Raw genomic sequence first — 17,435 nt, forward strand, 5'->3', positions numbered from 1 at the left:
TGACAAACTCGCTGACATTGTGCGCTGAGCGGACGGTGATATTGTGATCTTTGCATGTGTTAGCGACAGCAGAGCAAACAGGCTCTCGTGTTTAATCAGTGGTTATACTCATTAGGCTGGACACTTTAAGTTCAAGTTTTAACTTTGTGGGGCTACTGTGGTATAATGATGATTGTTGCTGTCACCATTGACTACTGTCAGTCAGGGTGACGAGTCGACCACTGATCCGCCTTTATAAGTAGCCTGTTGCAGATGGCAGCTTTGGATGAATGTCAGCTGACGATAGGTGGAGCAGGTAGACGGAGTTTGAGATTTACATTTTGCTGTCCCAATCGCCATTTGTCTCCCTGATGAGTCAACTGCCGCTTTGTCTTTATAAGTTGGCAGTGGTAGTTTGTAGAATTTTCTCTAGCATCACCACGAGAGTGGTGGGGCGGTTGACTCAATACAGTAAAATATAATAATGGACAATGGACTACCCGTCGGGCAGACCGCAATGTGTGAGATTTCAGGACTCTTTCTGACACGGATGTGAGTAACAATGAATCATTCAAACTCAATCATACAAGGTACAGGCCTGACTCCTTTCCTCTTCACTCTGTACACCTCTGATTAGAGATATAACACCTGCAGAAATTCTCAGATGATTCTGCACTTATGGGGTGTGTTGGTAAAGGGGATGAGACAGAGGAGAGGACTCAGGGGAGAACTTTGTTTCTTGGTGCAAAGAGAATTATCTGCAACTTAACTTCAGTAAAACCAAGGAACTGGTTACTGGATTACGCTGCACGAAAGACCCTCCATATCCTATCACTACATGCTATGGATGTAGAGGGAGTCCACATCAATGACAGGTTGGACTGGTCTAATAACACAGATGAACTATATAAGATAGGGAAGAGCAGTCTCTTTATCCTTATGAGACTATTCTCCTTTAATATGTTTCTTCTATTACTCTGTGATGGTCAGTGCAATTGTTTATACTGTGGTGGCCTGGAATGGTAACATCATTTCAAGAGAGGTTCAACAGACTAATTTAAAGGGCAATTTCAGTTATGGGACACACGCTTGACACCCTGGAGGTCGTAGCAAAGAGAGAGAATTAAAACAAAACTGAGTGCCATTATGAACAATGCTCTCTCTGACACAACAACACTGAATCATTCAGCAGAAGTGCGTCAAGAAACACCACGGGAGCTCCTTTACACCAACAGCAATACGTCTGCATAGTGCCTCAGTGTGATCATGACAGCCAAGTCAGAACTTTACTTTCTTGTGAATATTCCTTCTGGTGTGTGATTATCTATCTATCTATCTATCTATCTATCTATCTATCTATCTATCTATCTATCTATCTATCTATCTATCTATCTATCTATCTATCTATCTATCTATCTATCCTAACAAGATGGCTGGCATGTCAAGCGTAGTGGGAGGCACAGGTGAGCCTTGGGGTGCTGGTGTTTTCTCCCACTTGAGGTTCCCCAGTAATCAGGCAGTTTGGGTGAAGTTGTGGTGGCATGAGATCCACTTGTAGGCTGCCTCATTGGATTCTTTCAGTCAGTGGCCTCTTTTCCTTTGTCCCTCTCTGCTGTTGTTATACTTAGAAATCATAACGCCCACTTTTAATCTCCTTCAGACCACCAGAGAGTGGACACTCCACATAAGCAAACTGGCTTTTATGTTTTTCAGTTACGTTTGTGGTTCACAGTGGGACATAAATGCAGAAGATTAAATACTTAATACTTAATTAAATACTTATGGGCCTAATATTGACCTAGCAGAGGTTTGCACGTCCATTTTCTGACCCCCACTTAATGAACGTTTTAAGGTTGTAGTGGGGTGGAGTGCAAACCAGGGTTCCAGCCCACCACACAAGTAAACTCATTCAAGCTCAATATTCTGGAGTCATCACAGGGATCTTGTCCATGGCTGGCCAGAGAAGTGCATCCAGGTTGCTGGAGGTTAACCACTGTGCCACCCATCAGCTGAACAGGGCTGTCTCAATTTCGACACTAACAGAGACCAGTATGAGCCGCAGCACTGTTTTTAGTTTATCAAACTTTGCCAGCCACCCCATGTCCACTCCTGCCTTTCCCTTCATCTCTTCTTCATCTTTATCTTCTGACTTTCCTTTCTCCCACCAGGTAACCATCAAACTCCCAAACCACTGACTCTGCAGACGGAATTTCAGGGTTAGGATATATCTGAAAATTGTATACTTGGTTGTTATCCCTCGTTCTGGACTCAGCTCAGCTGGCATTGCACCTAAAGCCCTTATCAATTTAAAAGGTCAGGATAGTCCTGGCATTGTCTCACTGCCCACTCAGTAAGATGACAGCAATTAACTCCTGGGAAGATAAGAAGGCCCTGTAAGACATGATGACAGTGCTGTCATTCCTGGGTCAACTGTTTAACTTTAAGGAACTGAAATGAAGAGGTTTGGGACAAACAACATTGAGCCACCTTGGATAAGACTGCTGTCACACACCTTCAAGAGTCCAGCTATCAATGACCAGCCTGGTTGCTGTTTATATGGAGGTTGCATAGTCTCTGAGTGTGGGCTTTCTACATGGACTCAAGCTTTCTTCTAAATCCTGGGTTGACTGGTGTCTATAAATCAAGGTGTGATAGAAAAAGTCCTGCAGTGAACTGATTATCCTTACAGAGTTCATTGTTGCCATTTGCTGCCCACTTAGGCACAGACTCCTTGCAGTGGAATATGGACACTCCCAAAATGACTGGCCTTGCTAGAAGACCATGATTAATTTGTGGCAGTGTGTGCTGAGTGGTGAACTGGAATCCCACTGTGAATTGTTTCCCTATTACTAATACTGTTGCCTAGGCTTTCTAAGGTGAATAGCCTCCTAAGTGTGGAGCCAACCTAAAACTGTCCACTTGTACTCCAGTGACAAGCCTGCCTGCTTCATACTCAGGGCCTGATAGCGAGTCAGAGGCGAGGACTGAACAAGCATCACTTGCAATTGACATCCTTAACCACTAAGCCACATGAATTATACAAGTTTTTAACATAAAGCTGTTGCTTCCCACTCCTCAGGTCTCATGCTGCATATATTCTTTCCAAGCCTGAGGTGCAAGATGCTTTGAGGAGGACCTGCTGTCCTGTGGTTTTCCAAGTTCCAGATCAGACACACTGGTTTCCCTTCTCTGGCTTGAAAGATCATGTTTCCCTAACCCTAACCTGCGCCACCTAGTGGCAGTGATCCAGTCACCAATATGTGTCTTGGTATATTTTTCTGTGTTCTCCAAGTTACTATGAGAAAGGTTAGAAGCACATGCTGATACAGCGCATTACCGCACTAACCACATAATGAACCAACTCAGGATCCCAGATTGGGACCTGAGTGTGACCATGCAACAGATGACACCTCAGTACCACACAAGTTCAGATGGAATGGAACCAATGTGAGAATTGTTTTATGGTGGCCGAAGTGCCAATTCTGCTACCAACCCCCAGGTTTTTCCCTGCAGGTTGGAGGGCCTACATGCAGGGGTGGATGCAGATTAATGTCATACCCAGGACAGAGGTTAGGTTAGGTTAAGGGCCTTGCTCAAGGGCCCAACAAAGTAGAGTCACTTTTGGCGTTTACGGGATTTGAACCGGCAACCTTCCGATTACCAGTGCAAATCCCTAGCCTCAGAACCACTACACTGGAAGTTACTATGTATCCACTGTAAATGTCTGTCAAATTTTTAATTACCTCTTATCTATAACAAGCAACACTTCATATTGCTTATCCATTTTAAAACAGGCATTCACATTTATTACCAGATCAAGTTATTGCAATTTATGGTTGCAGCTGCTAGTCCACAGGGATACATTTAGGCAGATGTTGAGACTGGCTCAGTTTCTAGTCCTCAGTTAACCTAACCTAAGTGTCTGGAGAAAGCTGTACATAAGCACAGGAGAAGCCAGGACATGGTGCTCAAAGGCCGTGCAGCACTCTATTAATTAGCTCGTCATCTAATGAATTGCACTCTGAACAGAATAGAGATTTTGCAAATGTATATTAAATATAACTTTATTGGTATTAAATATAATATAGATATATGTTCAATAATGAAGGCACAGGTTACAAAATAATTTTAAATTCATACATTAAATGCAAAAAGCTATTTTTCACAATGAAATATATTCATAACAGTACAATAAGTTAGAGTAAAATGAATGTTAATTGTTTTGCAGTCATGAGTCAGAACGTGATCATCGACCGACATAATTCTGATCCTTATGTATTTCTTCATGCGTCACTCAGAAGGTACTGACAGACCAAACCCAGAACTGGCAACCTCCGTGTTTCAGTGGCTGTGTGGTACAGCAGGCTACTTTATTTGAGGGATGATCACCAGACCAAGACAATGGGATCAGCTAACCATATCTCACTACTCACCATGTAGATATCAAAAAAATGCTTCAGTCTACTTGACAATAAAGATAAGGGTGCCCACACCGTGGTAAGGACCATTCAGAGGTTGTCATAAGTGTGACAGTAAATGCGAGAGGAAAAGCCTTCAGATCGGTGCGCTTTTCATCTGCTGCCCTTATGTGATGGAGATTTGAGGATGGGTAGACTTCCATTTTAAACTGCTACAGTATTGCAAACACAGACACTTTGGGGGGGCCCTGATTAAAGGCACTTAATTGAAGAACATGTAGTCAGTCAGTAAGACGTGCACTTGTTATCAGTATAATCCCAAGATCACAGTCACAGATTCACATGCAATGCTGTACTTTAACAACCCCCCGCCCCCAAAACACACACCCGACCCTCATTCAAAAGACCTCACCATATGATTTAACATGATAAAACACACCATTTTGTGCACCTCATTTTAGTCCCAGTTGATGCTAAATATCAAGGAATGGTACCTTTGGTCTTCACATACTCTATGCAACAGAAAACAATATTAATTCTGAAAGAGTAAAACAAAAAAAAAAATTAAAAATTCAATGGCTTGTTCCATTAATACTTTATCAGTGCAAATCGGAAAATGGTGTATTTTAAGAGGACAAGACTTCTACTTTGTGTCTACTTATGTACACCATCAGAGAGCTGGGGTTATTCCTACTAACAGTGAAATATATTGTCCTATACAGAGCAAATGTACATGTTCATAAATAAATTTCAAATGGACCACCATCCTTAGGCAAGTCAGAGACAGCATACAAATATTAAAAAATAACAATAATAATAATAGTAATACAAAGTTTTGTATTCATTGTGCAGTATCTTATCCACTATGCATCAACAGAACAATTCTGTCACTTGACTCTTATAATGTATACATAAAGCTTCATTCAAATGTGCAAAAAAAAAAAAAAATATCCAATTTGAAGAGAGAGGGGCTCAGTTTTCCACGAAGTCAACCCAGTTTCGAGATATCAACTATGATATCTACTACATTTTGCAGGCTATTGTCTCATTTGAAATCACAAATCAACTCAAACAACACTATATGCTGGAGACTTTTGTGTTTAATGATCCTCTGCTTGCGGTGTTGTTTTTGTGATAATTTTAACAAGTAAATATGCATTTAAATAGACTGAAACATTCAGGCTTTAGCTTCACTCAATCAGTTTAGGAATGTTGACAGCCTAAAATCAGACACTGAAGGGCTTGTAGGGTCCATCGTTCTACATGAACAATGTCAGTCAGTCAGTCATTTTCTTAACACACTCCTGGGTTGGTTTTATAGATCACTTGACCCATGGAAGAAAGACACTGAATGGAACCCTCACTGTGACATCAAACAATAAGAAGCATTTTTTAAGCACACCTTGACCATCAAACCAAGTAACAGAAAACAAAACTACCATTAACAAGCAAAAGTAACAAAAGCAGCATGCCTACTGTTGAGTGTATATACTGTATGTCATGGCCATGAAAGAATGGAATTATTTCAGAACATTACAGCTCAGTACAAGGGTGCGGGAAGCTGTTTTAAAGTGTGTGTGTTTGTGGGGTCCAACACAAAAAAGTAAATGAACGATGTCATTAGGAGATTAAACCAATATCGCATATGTTTGTAAGAAATATACTAAGTCATCTTTGTAGCATATCGTGACCATTAGAAATACAGTAGAAATGAAAATCGCAGAACCTCAACTCAGTAAACTTGAAGATTAGTTTACTGCTTCAAATTTACCTTGACAGTGGTCACTTCAGCTTGAATGTTTTCCTCTTTACTAGTCTGACAACTAGTCCTCGAGGTAAATTAGTCCAATGTGAGGAGAGGCCCATGCATGCACTTCTCTAGAAATGCCTTTAAGAAGAAAGAAATTACGGCAAGCATCGCTCTAGAAGAATAAAGTGAATAATACATACTCAATATTTACATCACACTAAAAATGACCTCATGACTGCCTTATCTGCGCATTATAATGATTCGATATTTTTCTACCACTACAATTTTCAACAAAGCTCCAGACCTGCTCTCCCTCAAGGTTCAGAGAAGCTAACAATTTTACTTTGATACTTCAACAAAGTTTAACTTTCCATCTGTTATTTATTTCCAAAATTGTTATGTTTAAGATATTTAAAGTACAATTACTCACAGGCCCTCCACAACCAACCAACAATAGGACTTTAATTAATGCCATTTTGACATCACTTGAATTGGAATCTGCTGTGTATGAAAGCTATTCAGCCACCGCAAAACTATTTGGGCTATGTTTTTAACTACATGACATTGCAAAGGGCTGTTAAAAAGAATTATTCAGTGTAGTCTACTAACATATGTAATAGCATTAAACTGTACACTGCTACTGTGAGTGCTGTGCAGAGTGGAGGAAGGACCTCTGTGTTTTTCCCAGTTGATTCTGGGGTTCGTCAGAGGTGTGTTCTGCTCCTACTCTGTTCAATGCTTGTATGGACTGGATGTTGGGTAAGGTTGTGGGGTCCAGCGGCTGTGGGGCATCTGCTGGTGAAGAAAGATTCACGGATGCTGTGATCTTCACGGAGTCAATGGAGGCTCTGATCAAGGCCCTTGAGAGACTGTGTCTGGGCTTGCGAGTGTCCTGCATAAAAACCAAGATCCAGGCCTTTAATGACCTCTTGGGCATGGCCATCAGCAGTGTATCTGTTTGCGGAGAGAGTGTCGATCTTTTTGAGAGGCTTACTTACCTTAGCAGTGACATTCATGTCTCTGGTGACTCTTCCTATAAAGTCAGTAGACAGACTGAGCAAGCATGGGGGGTCATGAGGTCAATAGAAAGGGATGTGTTGCACACCCGATATCTATGCAAAAGGACAAAGGTCCAAGTCTTTAGAGTCCTGGTGCTTCCTGTCTAGCTATATGGTTGTGAGACATGGATGCTATCCAGTGATCTGAGACGAAGACTGGACTCCTTTGATACTGTATCTCTTCCGGAAAATCCCTGGGTACCGTTGGTTTGACTTTGTGTCCCGAATGAGGCACATTACCTGCACTGTGAGGGAGCGTCAGTTACGGCACTACGGCTATAAGGCATGATTCCCAGCTCGTAAGATCCTCATTGTTGAGGACCCGAGTAGCTGGACCAGGCCAAGGGGTTGTCCATGTAACACCTGGCTGCAGCAGATAGAGGGTCATTTCCGGAGGGTGGGACGGGGCCGCGTGTGTGTCTGGGGATTTGCCAACCAGGATCCTAAGTTGTTTCGTCATGTAGCGGGTGCGGAAATTCACTGTACCAGTGCATGCTCCCCAACTTGACTTGACTTCACTGTTGTTTTTGCATATGATTCAACGCTATAAAAATATTTAATAAATAACGCTACAAACAAAATGGATTTTTTGATGAAGTAACTAAAAAAGATTTAAATAGTCCAACTTGCAAATCAGTTAATTAAGTCCTGAATGTTATTTCAGTCGTATATTTCTAAGTTGTTGCTGTGCTCTGTAGTCGCCTCTTCCTACATTTAGCTCCTCGCACACCTACTAAATAAAACACTGTCATTTTTCATCCAGAAATGAAAATCTTTTATTTGTACTCAAGAACTGTAGACAGAATTGGCAGCTTTGTTACAATATGCTGCATATTTTTGGCACGCATCCCAGGAATATCTAGCGTTATTAAATTTCATAATGTGGAGATATGTGAAAAATGTCAGTGCTTGAAAAATATGTATCCTAAACCACCTATGTCATTGCACTAGAGATCGTAATGTCAAATATGACTAGCATGACATGGAAAAAAACAAAATTTCAATTTAATGCCTGCCAAACTACAAATCATAGCATGCAAAATCAAGAAAACATGCCATTTGTTCCCATTAGTCTCATTTAATTTCTTTTTGTCTTTACCAAGCTGTTAAATGGTTCTATTCTTTTATAGACATTTTAAAAATATGGCCACAACCTGCATGGCTATTAAGTGCTATCAGAGAAGCCTAGCGAGTGCCAGAGTAGAGAGGATATTGTGGGTTACACTCTCATTGCATCCAATAGTCTCAGATTAGAGAAGGAGGCCTGACAGAAGAAGTGATGGGAATAGAGAGAGGAAGGTTAACTAAGAGCCAAACCACCTTAATGGGGATGAGAATCCAAGAACCTACCACTGGAAAGAGCAGCATTAAAATATGTTAGGTAACTCAATGCAGTATAAGGCAAGAGGCTGTTATCCAGATGACCGATAAGTCTGGTGATATGAGCTGAAGAGAACATAATCAGGCCAAAAAAGTAAATGGCTGGGAAGTGCTGAGAGAGTTTTTGATTGAGAGTGAAGCCACTCAGATCTGATAAAATGGAGAGGATACACCAACAGAAGAGTAGCCTAGCTTATTCAGCTTGGCGGTGGGTGCTACTTAAGCAGCCTATTTGAAATGCATCACATCTTCTGGGGTCCACAGGTGACGGCAGTCCACTATTATTTACAGTAGTATACGTTACTTACAGTATACAGGATCTTCCTTTGTTCTAACTGGTTTGTCCCTAGCAGTATTGTATTGTGAAGCTACATTTAGATAAATAACTTGTCTAATATAAAGTTAGCCAAGCACAAATTGCAAGTCTAAAGTTAGTTTGAAATGAATTAAATTTTGAGTTCATGGAATACTGAGTCTCTTGCATCACAATGTCTTTAAAAACAAACAAAAAAAAGATCATTTTAACCAAGGAGTAAAACAAAAACATAAGAAAAACACATTTCAAGTACATTTCTCTGTCTGCAGCCCAGCGGTGCATCTCTGTGTCCATCCGCCATAGCAGAGAGCTTTAAGATCCTCCGGGTGGTTCGGTGGCCGTTGAGTTCCTTGGCAACTTCTTTGGTTGCTTTCCTTTCTTGCCTTTATTTTTATTCTCTGTCTTAACTTTATCTAAAAAGTGATAACAAACATACATTTATTTCACTAATAAGCAGTATGATATATTCAAACAAATGTGCTTAACTAAAATGACTTTTAGAAACTGTTATAAAGTACAATACGTGACAAAAGTATTTCCGTGTTTTTTTATGAATGGCTGTTATACTCTAAAATTCTTGCTAAAAAGCCTATAATTTTTTTGATTATTAAAAGACCCCTAAGTTGAGGTACCAGCAGGATGTAATTTTAATGAAGGCCATGAGTCATCTTAAAACAACTTTTTTTTTTTTCCATCTCCATGATTTTTATTTATGCAAACAGGAGCAGTAAAAATGTGCTTGAGATAGTTAGACTGTAGCTGGGTGATTAACAGGGCCCCAGATGATCATTAAATATAAGTTATACAATTCAAATACCGTTTATTAAAAGTTGTGAGTCAAACTTTGAAGGCATTCTTCTTTGGTGTTCACCATCCCTGGGGACCATAATGAGGTTATCATAAAACAAACTCATTAGACTCACAGGAGAAGTTTAGGGGCACATCTGAATGTAGTTTGTCCCATGGGGGCTTTGAGGCTCTCCTCTCTTTTGTGTGGCTCCAAAAGGGTCTCCTGCTTAATCCCAGAAATGGACCTCAGAACACTCTGTCTTGTTTCAAGATGATTTGTTTAACAGATATGCTGCCACAGTTCTTTAGTGATCTTTGCAGCACAGTCCACATGCTTGTAAATGAACCTCTCATGAGGAAAAGATGCCTTCATGCTTTTACAAAACAAACCCTTTTGCTTTGCTTTAGTTGGATGGAATATTCTAAAGTACAGTGCAGGAACCTACTGAAGTCTGCCATTCATGCCATGCTTTATTATTATTTATTTATTGATTTTATTAGAGGGGCAAGCCCCCCTGGCGTGTTCAGTGCCCAACCTCCCCTGGCACCTTCGGTGCTCCACCCCAGTTGCGCCCAGAATATTAGTAAAATCTGTAAATGTACAAAAGAAAAATTATTATTTATCGTAGTCAAAATCACGAAATTCTATAAATATGTGAAAGAAAAATTAGTTATTATTTAACGGAATAAAAATCACGAAATGAGAATAAAATATTTACTCTCTTTACCGATTGGAGTATTCCTGTTAAACTGATGTCCACTATGCTCGATGAGTATTTTTAAGAGACTAAATAAATGATCCATTAATTTTAACTGACAAAAAACACTTTCTTGATATTTTAGTTTAGAATTTAAAAACGTAATAAGAATCTGAAAATCTAACAACATCACATTAAAGTTCGATAAATTCTGAAAAGAATGATACCAAACATATACTTTATATAAGTTGCTGCAGATGTTCTATCAGACGGTTGTGGTAAGCGCTCTCTTCTACACTGTGGTGTGCTGGGGAGGAAGCAAAAAGAAGATTGACGACTTGCGCCTGGACAAACTGGTGAGGAAGGCAGGCTCATTTGTAGGCACGGAGCTGGACAGTCTGACATCTGTAGCAGAGAGATGGGCGCTGAGCAGACTCCTGTCAATCATGGAGAATCCACTGCATCCACTGAACAGGATCATCTCCAGACAGAGGAGCAGCTTCAGCGACAGACTGCTGTCACCGTCCTGCTCCACTGACAGACTGAGGAGACCCCACACTATGCGACTCTTCAATTCCACCCGGGGGGTAAACGTTAACATTATACAAAGTTATTGTCTATTTGTTATACCTTCATTGATATCACTCTTTAATTTAATATTGTTCTTTATCAGTATGATGCTGCTGGAGTATGTGAATTTCCCCTTGGGATTAATAAAGTATCTATCTATCTATCTATCTATCTATCTATCTATCTATCTATCTATCTATCTATCTATCTATCTATCTATCTATCTATCTATCTATCTATCTATCTATCTATCTATCTAAGGTTGCTGGTCACAAATATGATGATATTGTTTGATATTTAATTCTTTACTGGTGGTCTTAGCCCACTAAAAGCCTCTGCCAGAAAGTTAAAAGGACAGATTTCCAACACAAGCATGAGGAATATCATTTTAGAGTATTTCAAGGTCAGTGGTTATGAAAATGATATTAATATTATTTTTGATTTGTGATCCTTCATGGACCTCTATAAGATTGGGGAAAAATGACAGATTTCTATTATAGTCAAGAATATTTATTTAATATTTAAATCTACTCTATCTATCTATCTATCTATCTATCTATCTATCTATCTATCTATCTATCTATCTATCTATCTATCTATCTATCTATCTATCATATAGTGTCTTTCATATCTATATGTGACAAAAAACGTTACACAAAATCGTTTCACTTTTGGGCTTAGGATTTTATATATGTATATAGAGAGAGTAAATTAAAATCAAATAACATTCCATACACATAACTCAAGTTTTACAAAAAAAAAAAACAAAGAAAAAGGTTCAAAACAAATCAACCCCCACCCCTGAGAAAGACAGCTAGGCCAGCAGGTAAAACTTTATGCTAGTAAAGATAAGTAAATAGATAATATTAGATAATTAATAAAAATAAATGGAATAAAAGAGGGGTGAGAACCTGCTTCCTCAATTTAAATGCTTATTCTAAAATGTTATTTATCAGATCCTGCCAGATTTTGAAAAAGATTTGTGCAGATTCTCTAAGTACGAATTTGATTTTTTCCAGTTGTACAGCAGTATATAACATCAGTTACCCACTGACTTAGAATAGGAGAGTTAGGATTTTTCCAATTGAGCAGATAAGTCTTGTTTTATGCTTTATTTTTGCTTATTCATGCTTTATTTTTCATGACCAGCCGATAAACTCCATGCACTCCATGAACTACTGCCCTCCTAGAAGGGGAGAGACCTGCACCACCGTCACAAACTAAAACATGACTTACACATGCTTTTTAATGTCACAGTTTTGCACATTTGTGTAAGCGTTGTCAGAAGGGTCAACATCTAGCCGTTTTTACAAGCGATGGATTCAAGGAGTGCATTGGCGATCCTAAATTGTCCCTAGTGTGTGTGCTTGGTGTGTGCGTGTATGTGCGCCCTGCGGTGAGCTGGTGCCCTGTCCAGGGATTTGTTCCTGCCTTGTGCCCTGTGTTGGCTGGGATTGGCCCCAGCAGACCCCCGTTACCCTATAGATAGGATATAGCGGGTTGGATAATGGATGGATGATTCAAGGAGACACAACAACTGGCATAATCAGACAGCCAAAAAGTGAAAAGGTTTCTGTCTATTTTATTCATAATGCTGAACTAGCCTGGTGCCTGGGTGGTCTAGTGGCTTGTCTGAAAAAACTGGCAGAAAATAATATTAGACTACCATCTGAGAGAGAAAGAGCGAGAGAGGCAAACTGAAATTAGTCTGGCTTCCGACATGTCAAAAAACAACCAGGCATCTAATACACCAAATCTTTTTGCTTTGTCTATTAGAGGTTCTCACAGAATATAAAATATCTCTGCAGATGTCAGCTAAACTTCTTTGTGATAGCTATGAGAAACGTAGAATTTATACAATCTTTATATATAATGCGCTACCATGGCTGGCCGTTTGCCTGTCCAGGATTTTAAATCACCTTTTTGACATATTGACCTGACATTTGGTACACATATACTACGTGACGTCTACTATCTGCTTTCAGCGTGATGATTGACCTCCAAGGTTTTTTATATTATTTTATTTTATTGTAGAATCAACTCTCAGTAGCGGCCAGCAGGGCAGTCGTGCGGTGCATGCGTATGGCCGCCGTTCTCATCCCTGCCACCTTCGCCGTTACTTCCCATACCTCTTCATATCTTAAATCATTCTTGAGACAGATTTCAGATTTAAGTGAAAAATTAAGGAAAATGTACTAAGTAATTGTAACACAAACACTGACTTAATCAGTTTTAACACGGAAAGATGCCAACAAAAAAAAGAACAAGCGGGCCGCTAGGGTGGAGAAATAAAGAGCTGCTCAGGAAGCAGCAAGCGGATCAACCTCTGAGCAAACGAATGCTAAACGTACAGAGAAAGAGGATGAAAACTAGGAATGCTCAAGTCAAGTATAACGTGCAGTGTGCTGTTACTGGTTTTAAATAATGCTCATACAGTATGTACATTTCTTTATCTGCTTTTTCCTTAGTGGGTCATGTGAAGTCCTGAGAAGGGTAAAACTGAAAACGTTCAAAGCTGCAGTCCTACACTCGGTAGTTTAGGCTAAATTAATAGTTCAACTGAAATGGTGAAAGATGAAGAGATTGCTGTTTGATGTTGAGGATTTCAAAAACTGAAAGAAATGTGGGAAATGTTCAAAACAAACAAACAATCAGCAACCAAAGAAAAAAAACCAACAGGAGGTGTGAAAATACAGGCATAAAGTCAAAGTAGAGACTGGTTAAGAGAAATATCAAAAGGGGCTTAATATGTAAAGCTAAAGCTCCAACAACAAAGATCATAAACACAAGAGACATAAATAAAAGACGTTTCAGGACATTGCAAAAATAATCATAAGTGGTGAACAAGAGGAGAACAGACATGCTCAAGGGTGTGGTCCAGCAGTTTTTACAAATATCTGATATCTGAATAGGAAGCATGATGATTAGTGGTCAGCTCCGCAAGTGCAGATTTTAATCTTAGCAAGATCAGCATATGTGTGAGGGTAAGACATTCTCTCTGTAGCCACATCAATTTGTTCCAGGTATTCATATTATGTTCACTCCCATATCTCATAGACTGAAGGGAAGAAACAAGTTGATTGTTACAGTTCTTCTTCCGCATCAGCATTATAAATAAAACTGACAAACCCATTAGCTTTTTGGCTTGAGGTTCAGCTCATTTCTTTGCCCCCCTGTAATTTCCTCCTGAGTAAATGTAGTCCAAAGATGCACTTCCAACAACTCTTACCTATATTGTCAGCTCCTTTGATATATAAAGAAGTCCTGCAATGAACTTCCATATCATTAAAGTATGGATTCTTCCTTGCACCCAGTTCCATTAGAATATGCTCAGTCTTCTTGTTCCAACATTAACAATAAGTGGGTTTGGATTATTCTTTTACTGATTAATTACAGTGCTAAATATTTAGATTTCGGTACATGCTTTGCATCATATTTGCTTTGCCAATCAATCGCAATGCCCCTATACACAGTGTCAAGATAAGTCATTTTCAAACACTTTCTTATATTACAGTTATGTTTACTTATTGTAAATTGGGAATGCGCCCTAAAAAATTAAGGAATGGGAACAGATATATGGATGACCTGTAAGTGAAGCACTTGATAATTTAATTAGTAAAGTTTTCGTTAAATAATTCTTTCTGTGTTATGTTCAACTGTATTGAAATCATATATGATAGAACCCAAAGAACATGACACACGCTAGTTAGTCAGTATGTTAAAATACATTTAGAATAAATTAATTGAAAACGTTTACCGTGACTGTATTTCAGGTCCAATATATTTTGTGTGATTCTGTTGTTAAAGTCAATGTAGACTGGGGATCTAACTTAAATCCAATTACTTGGCCTATTGCTCTATTCTAAACCTAAACAACCTGTGAATTACAAAAATTGCTGACAAACCATAGAACCTGAATTTGCAGCAAACCATTCACTGTAACTAATCTGTCTTTTGCCATCTATTTGCAAGTTTTTGCCAAGTCAGAATGTAAAAGTGCACATCAAATTCAACAGTTGTCCCATTGCCAGCTACGATGGGTGGCAATAACCCTTTCTGGCACAAATATAAGTTGATACAAGGCATTAGAGTTTAAATGTTTATCCCGATTAAGTATCGATCACAGTTTGAAATATATCTCAAAGCTTCAGGGTTCAAGTAATTCTGACAGGTTCACACTGACGTACAATACTAATGGAATAAATCTGAAATCAAAAACTCTTTTATTCATTAGTGGCCTGCAATGGGGGTCCAGAGATATTACATCAAATTAGAAACACTTAATCCCCCTGCAGAGGACCTTGCTAAATCTGTCTTTTTAAATATTTATGACAATTAGGATTTGGGCGCCTTTTAGAGAAATGGAGTTGGAATCAAAAGCAAAATTACAATGTATACCATTTCAGATTCTTCCTAGAAATGTGCCAACACATGGATTACATAATAAGAAATAAAACATAATGCTGAAATGTGTGATGTAGAAAGAAAAATGTGGGGCTTTTGGTGCATTTCCATGTACTGACACACAACCAGGATAAGCACCCATTCCCACATCCATGAACTTGATAATAGAGTTCGAAAACGAATGGATGTTACTTCTGATGATTACATAAACACTGGTAAATGAGAGAAGTGAATTATGAATCATACAATATCCATGGCTATGACTTTTTTTAAACTGGGTAATAATATACTCAGTAGTAGTGTTTTATTGACCTGTGCACTCAAAGAATTCTATTCTCCAATGACCTTCATTGAGACATTCTTTTAATATCTCTCTATTATAATAAAAAAATCTTGGGACGAGACGTGACTTTTGGAAGAGACTTTTTGGAAGGAAGTTAAGCGAGATGGAGACTTTTAACATGAGATTCTTTTAAGTCACGCCCTACTTACAACTATTTTCAAACATGACCACAGTCATCAGGTGCATTCCGCCACTTAACCTGGACAGGCACCAATACATTAAAGGGCTTACTTATGAACACACACACTTACGAAGATCCAGTTTAGAATCACCCATTCATCTAAATATGGCGGCGAGAAACGATTAAGTCAAACGAATTAATGAGAAAATTCTTGATCGGTTTACACAGCAAATTGATTAAATGCGTATCAATAGACTATGCTGAAGCAGTTGGTGGTGATTGTGTGGAAGATGAAAACATCAGCTTACAATATCCCAAAGAATAACTACAACCGGTAACACCATCTGGTCTTCCACCGCCGAATTACTTTTGAAAGTAGGTATAATATATTTCGTAATGTTATCGCGTAATTTATGTATGAGTGATGGACTATGCAATGGAACAAGATTAGCTGTATTAAAAATTAGTCGAAGAATTCTAACATGTAAAATTTTAACAGGTGACAAGAAAGGTAATGTAGTACATCTTCCACAAATAACATTAGACACCAAAGGAGGTCTTAATATGCCATTTGTATTAAAACATTTACAGTTTCTCGTGAGAATAGCTTTTGCTATGACAATTAACAAATCACAGGTACAAACATTCGAAAATAGTCGGTTTATTTATTAGAGAGGAAGAAACGATATTCACGCACAGGCAGTTATACGCTGTGTTGTCATAATGTAAATCCAAATACAGAATCAAAATTCAATGCGATTTTGAAGAAAAGTTAATTGCAAATATTGTTTTAACTGATGTTTTAAAGTAAAAGTGAAAATAATGCATATGTAACAATTCCCATGAAAATAACAATCTCTTTAAATTGAAAATTGCGAGTGAAGCGAGCAGGGGGAAGAGCCCCCTAGTACAGTATATAGTACTTTTGAAAAAATGAACGATGAGTATGCGCTATGAACGACTGGCACTCCATTCTGGTTTGGTTTGTGTTGTGCAAAGAGGCTTTAGAGCTACGCTCAAAGAAAAAGAATCAATTAATAGATGGATGGACACCTTTACTTTTTTGTATTTTTTAATACTTTAGCAACAGGAATACCATTTTGCTCTGTGATTAGCACTATAGCCTCACAGACCCACCATCCTGAGTCAGTGGGTCTGTCCCAACAGTTTGCTGTCTGTGTGGAGACTACATATTTGCCATGAGTGAGCTTATTGTAATATGTGCTGTTTTGTGTGAGACTGCATGTGTTTTTTGTAGATAAGTGTGTTGGTTTCTTGCAGGGATAGACTCTGTCCTCTCATGACCCTAAATTCGACTAAACGGGTATGATAATGTAACGTTATGCTTTCGTAAACGTGGCATAGTCTTGTACTACCAACACTTCTTGATCTTCTTCTTCTTCTTCTTTTGGCTGCTCCCGTCATAAATCTGGAAATTATTTTTATCACTCTCATTATGTATGAATGCTGCAGCAGTGTCTGAAGCCTTCCCGAGATCTGTCCCTCAACACTATCCTGTCTCTAAGCTCTTCTGGCAATTCCTTTAACCTCATGGTTTGGTATTTGCTTTGATACGCATTGTCAGCTGCCTTTCTTAATCAGGCCCAGT

The 17,435-nt window shown here is 38.9% G+C and overlaps 1 protein-coding gene across 1 annotated transcript in view; it reads right to left on the reverse strand.

The window, feature by feature from the left end:
- Positions 1–7,533: 7,533 nt before the first annotated feature.
- rspo4 (R-spondin 4) overlaps positions 7,534–17,435 on the reverse strand; it is a 144,908-nt gene continuing 135,006 nt past the window's right edge. Inside the window, exon 5 of the mRNA XM_039735840.1 lies at positions 7,534–9,314. Within this exon, the coding sequence (XP_039591774.1) occupies positions 9,214–9,314 (101 nt within the window). The 3' untranslated portion in view covers positions 7,534–9,213. The remainder of the gene's footprint in view (positions 9,315–17,435) is intronic.

Source organism: Polypterus senegalus, chromosome 14, assembly GCF_016835505.1.
Source record: "Polypterus senegalus isolate Bchr_013 chromosome 14, ASM1683550v1, whole genome shotgun sequence".
In the NCBI taxonomy this organism is placed as follows: Eukaryota; Metazoa; Chordata; class Cladistia; order Polypteriformes; family Polypteridae; genus Polypterus; species Polypterus senegalus.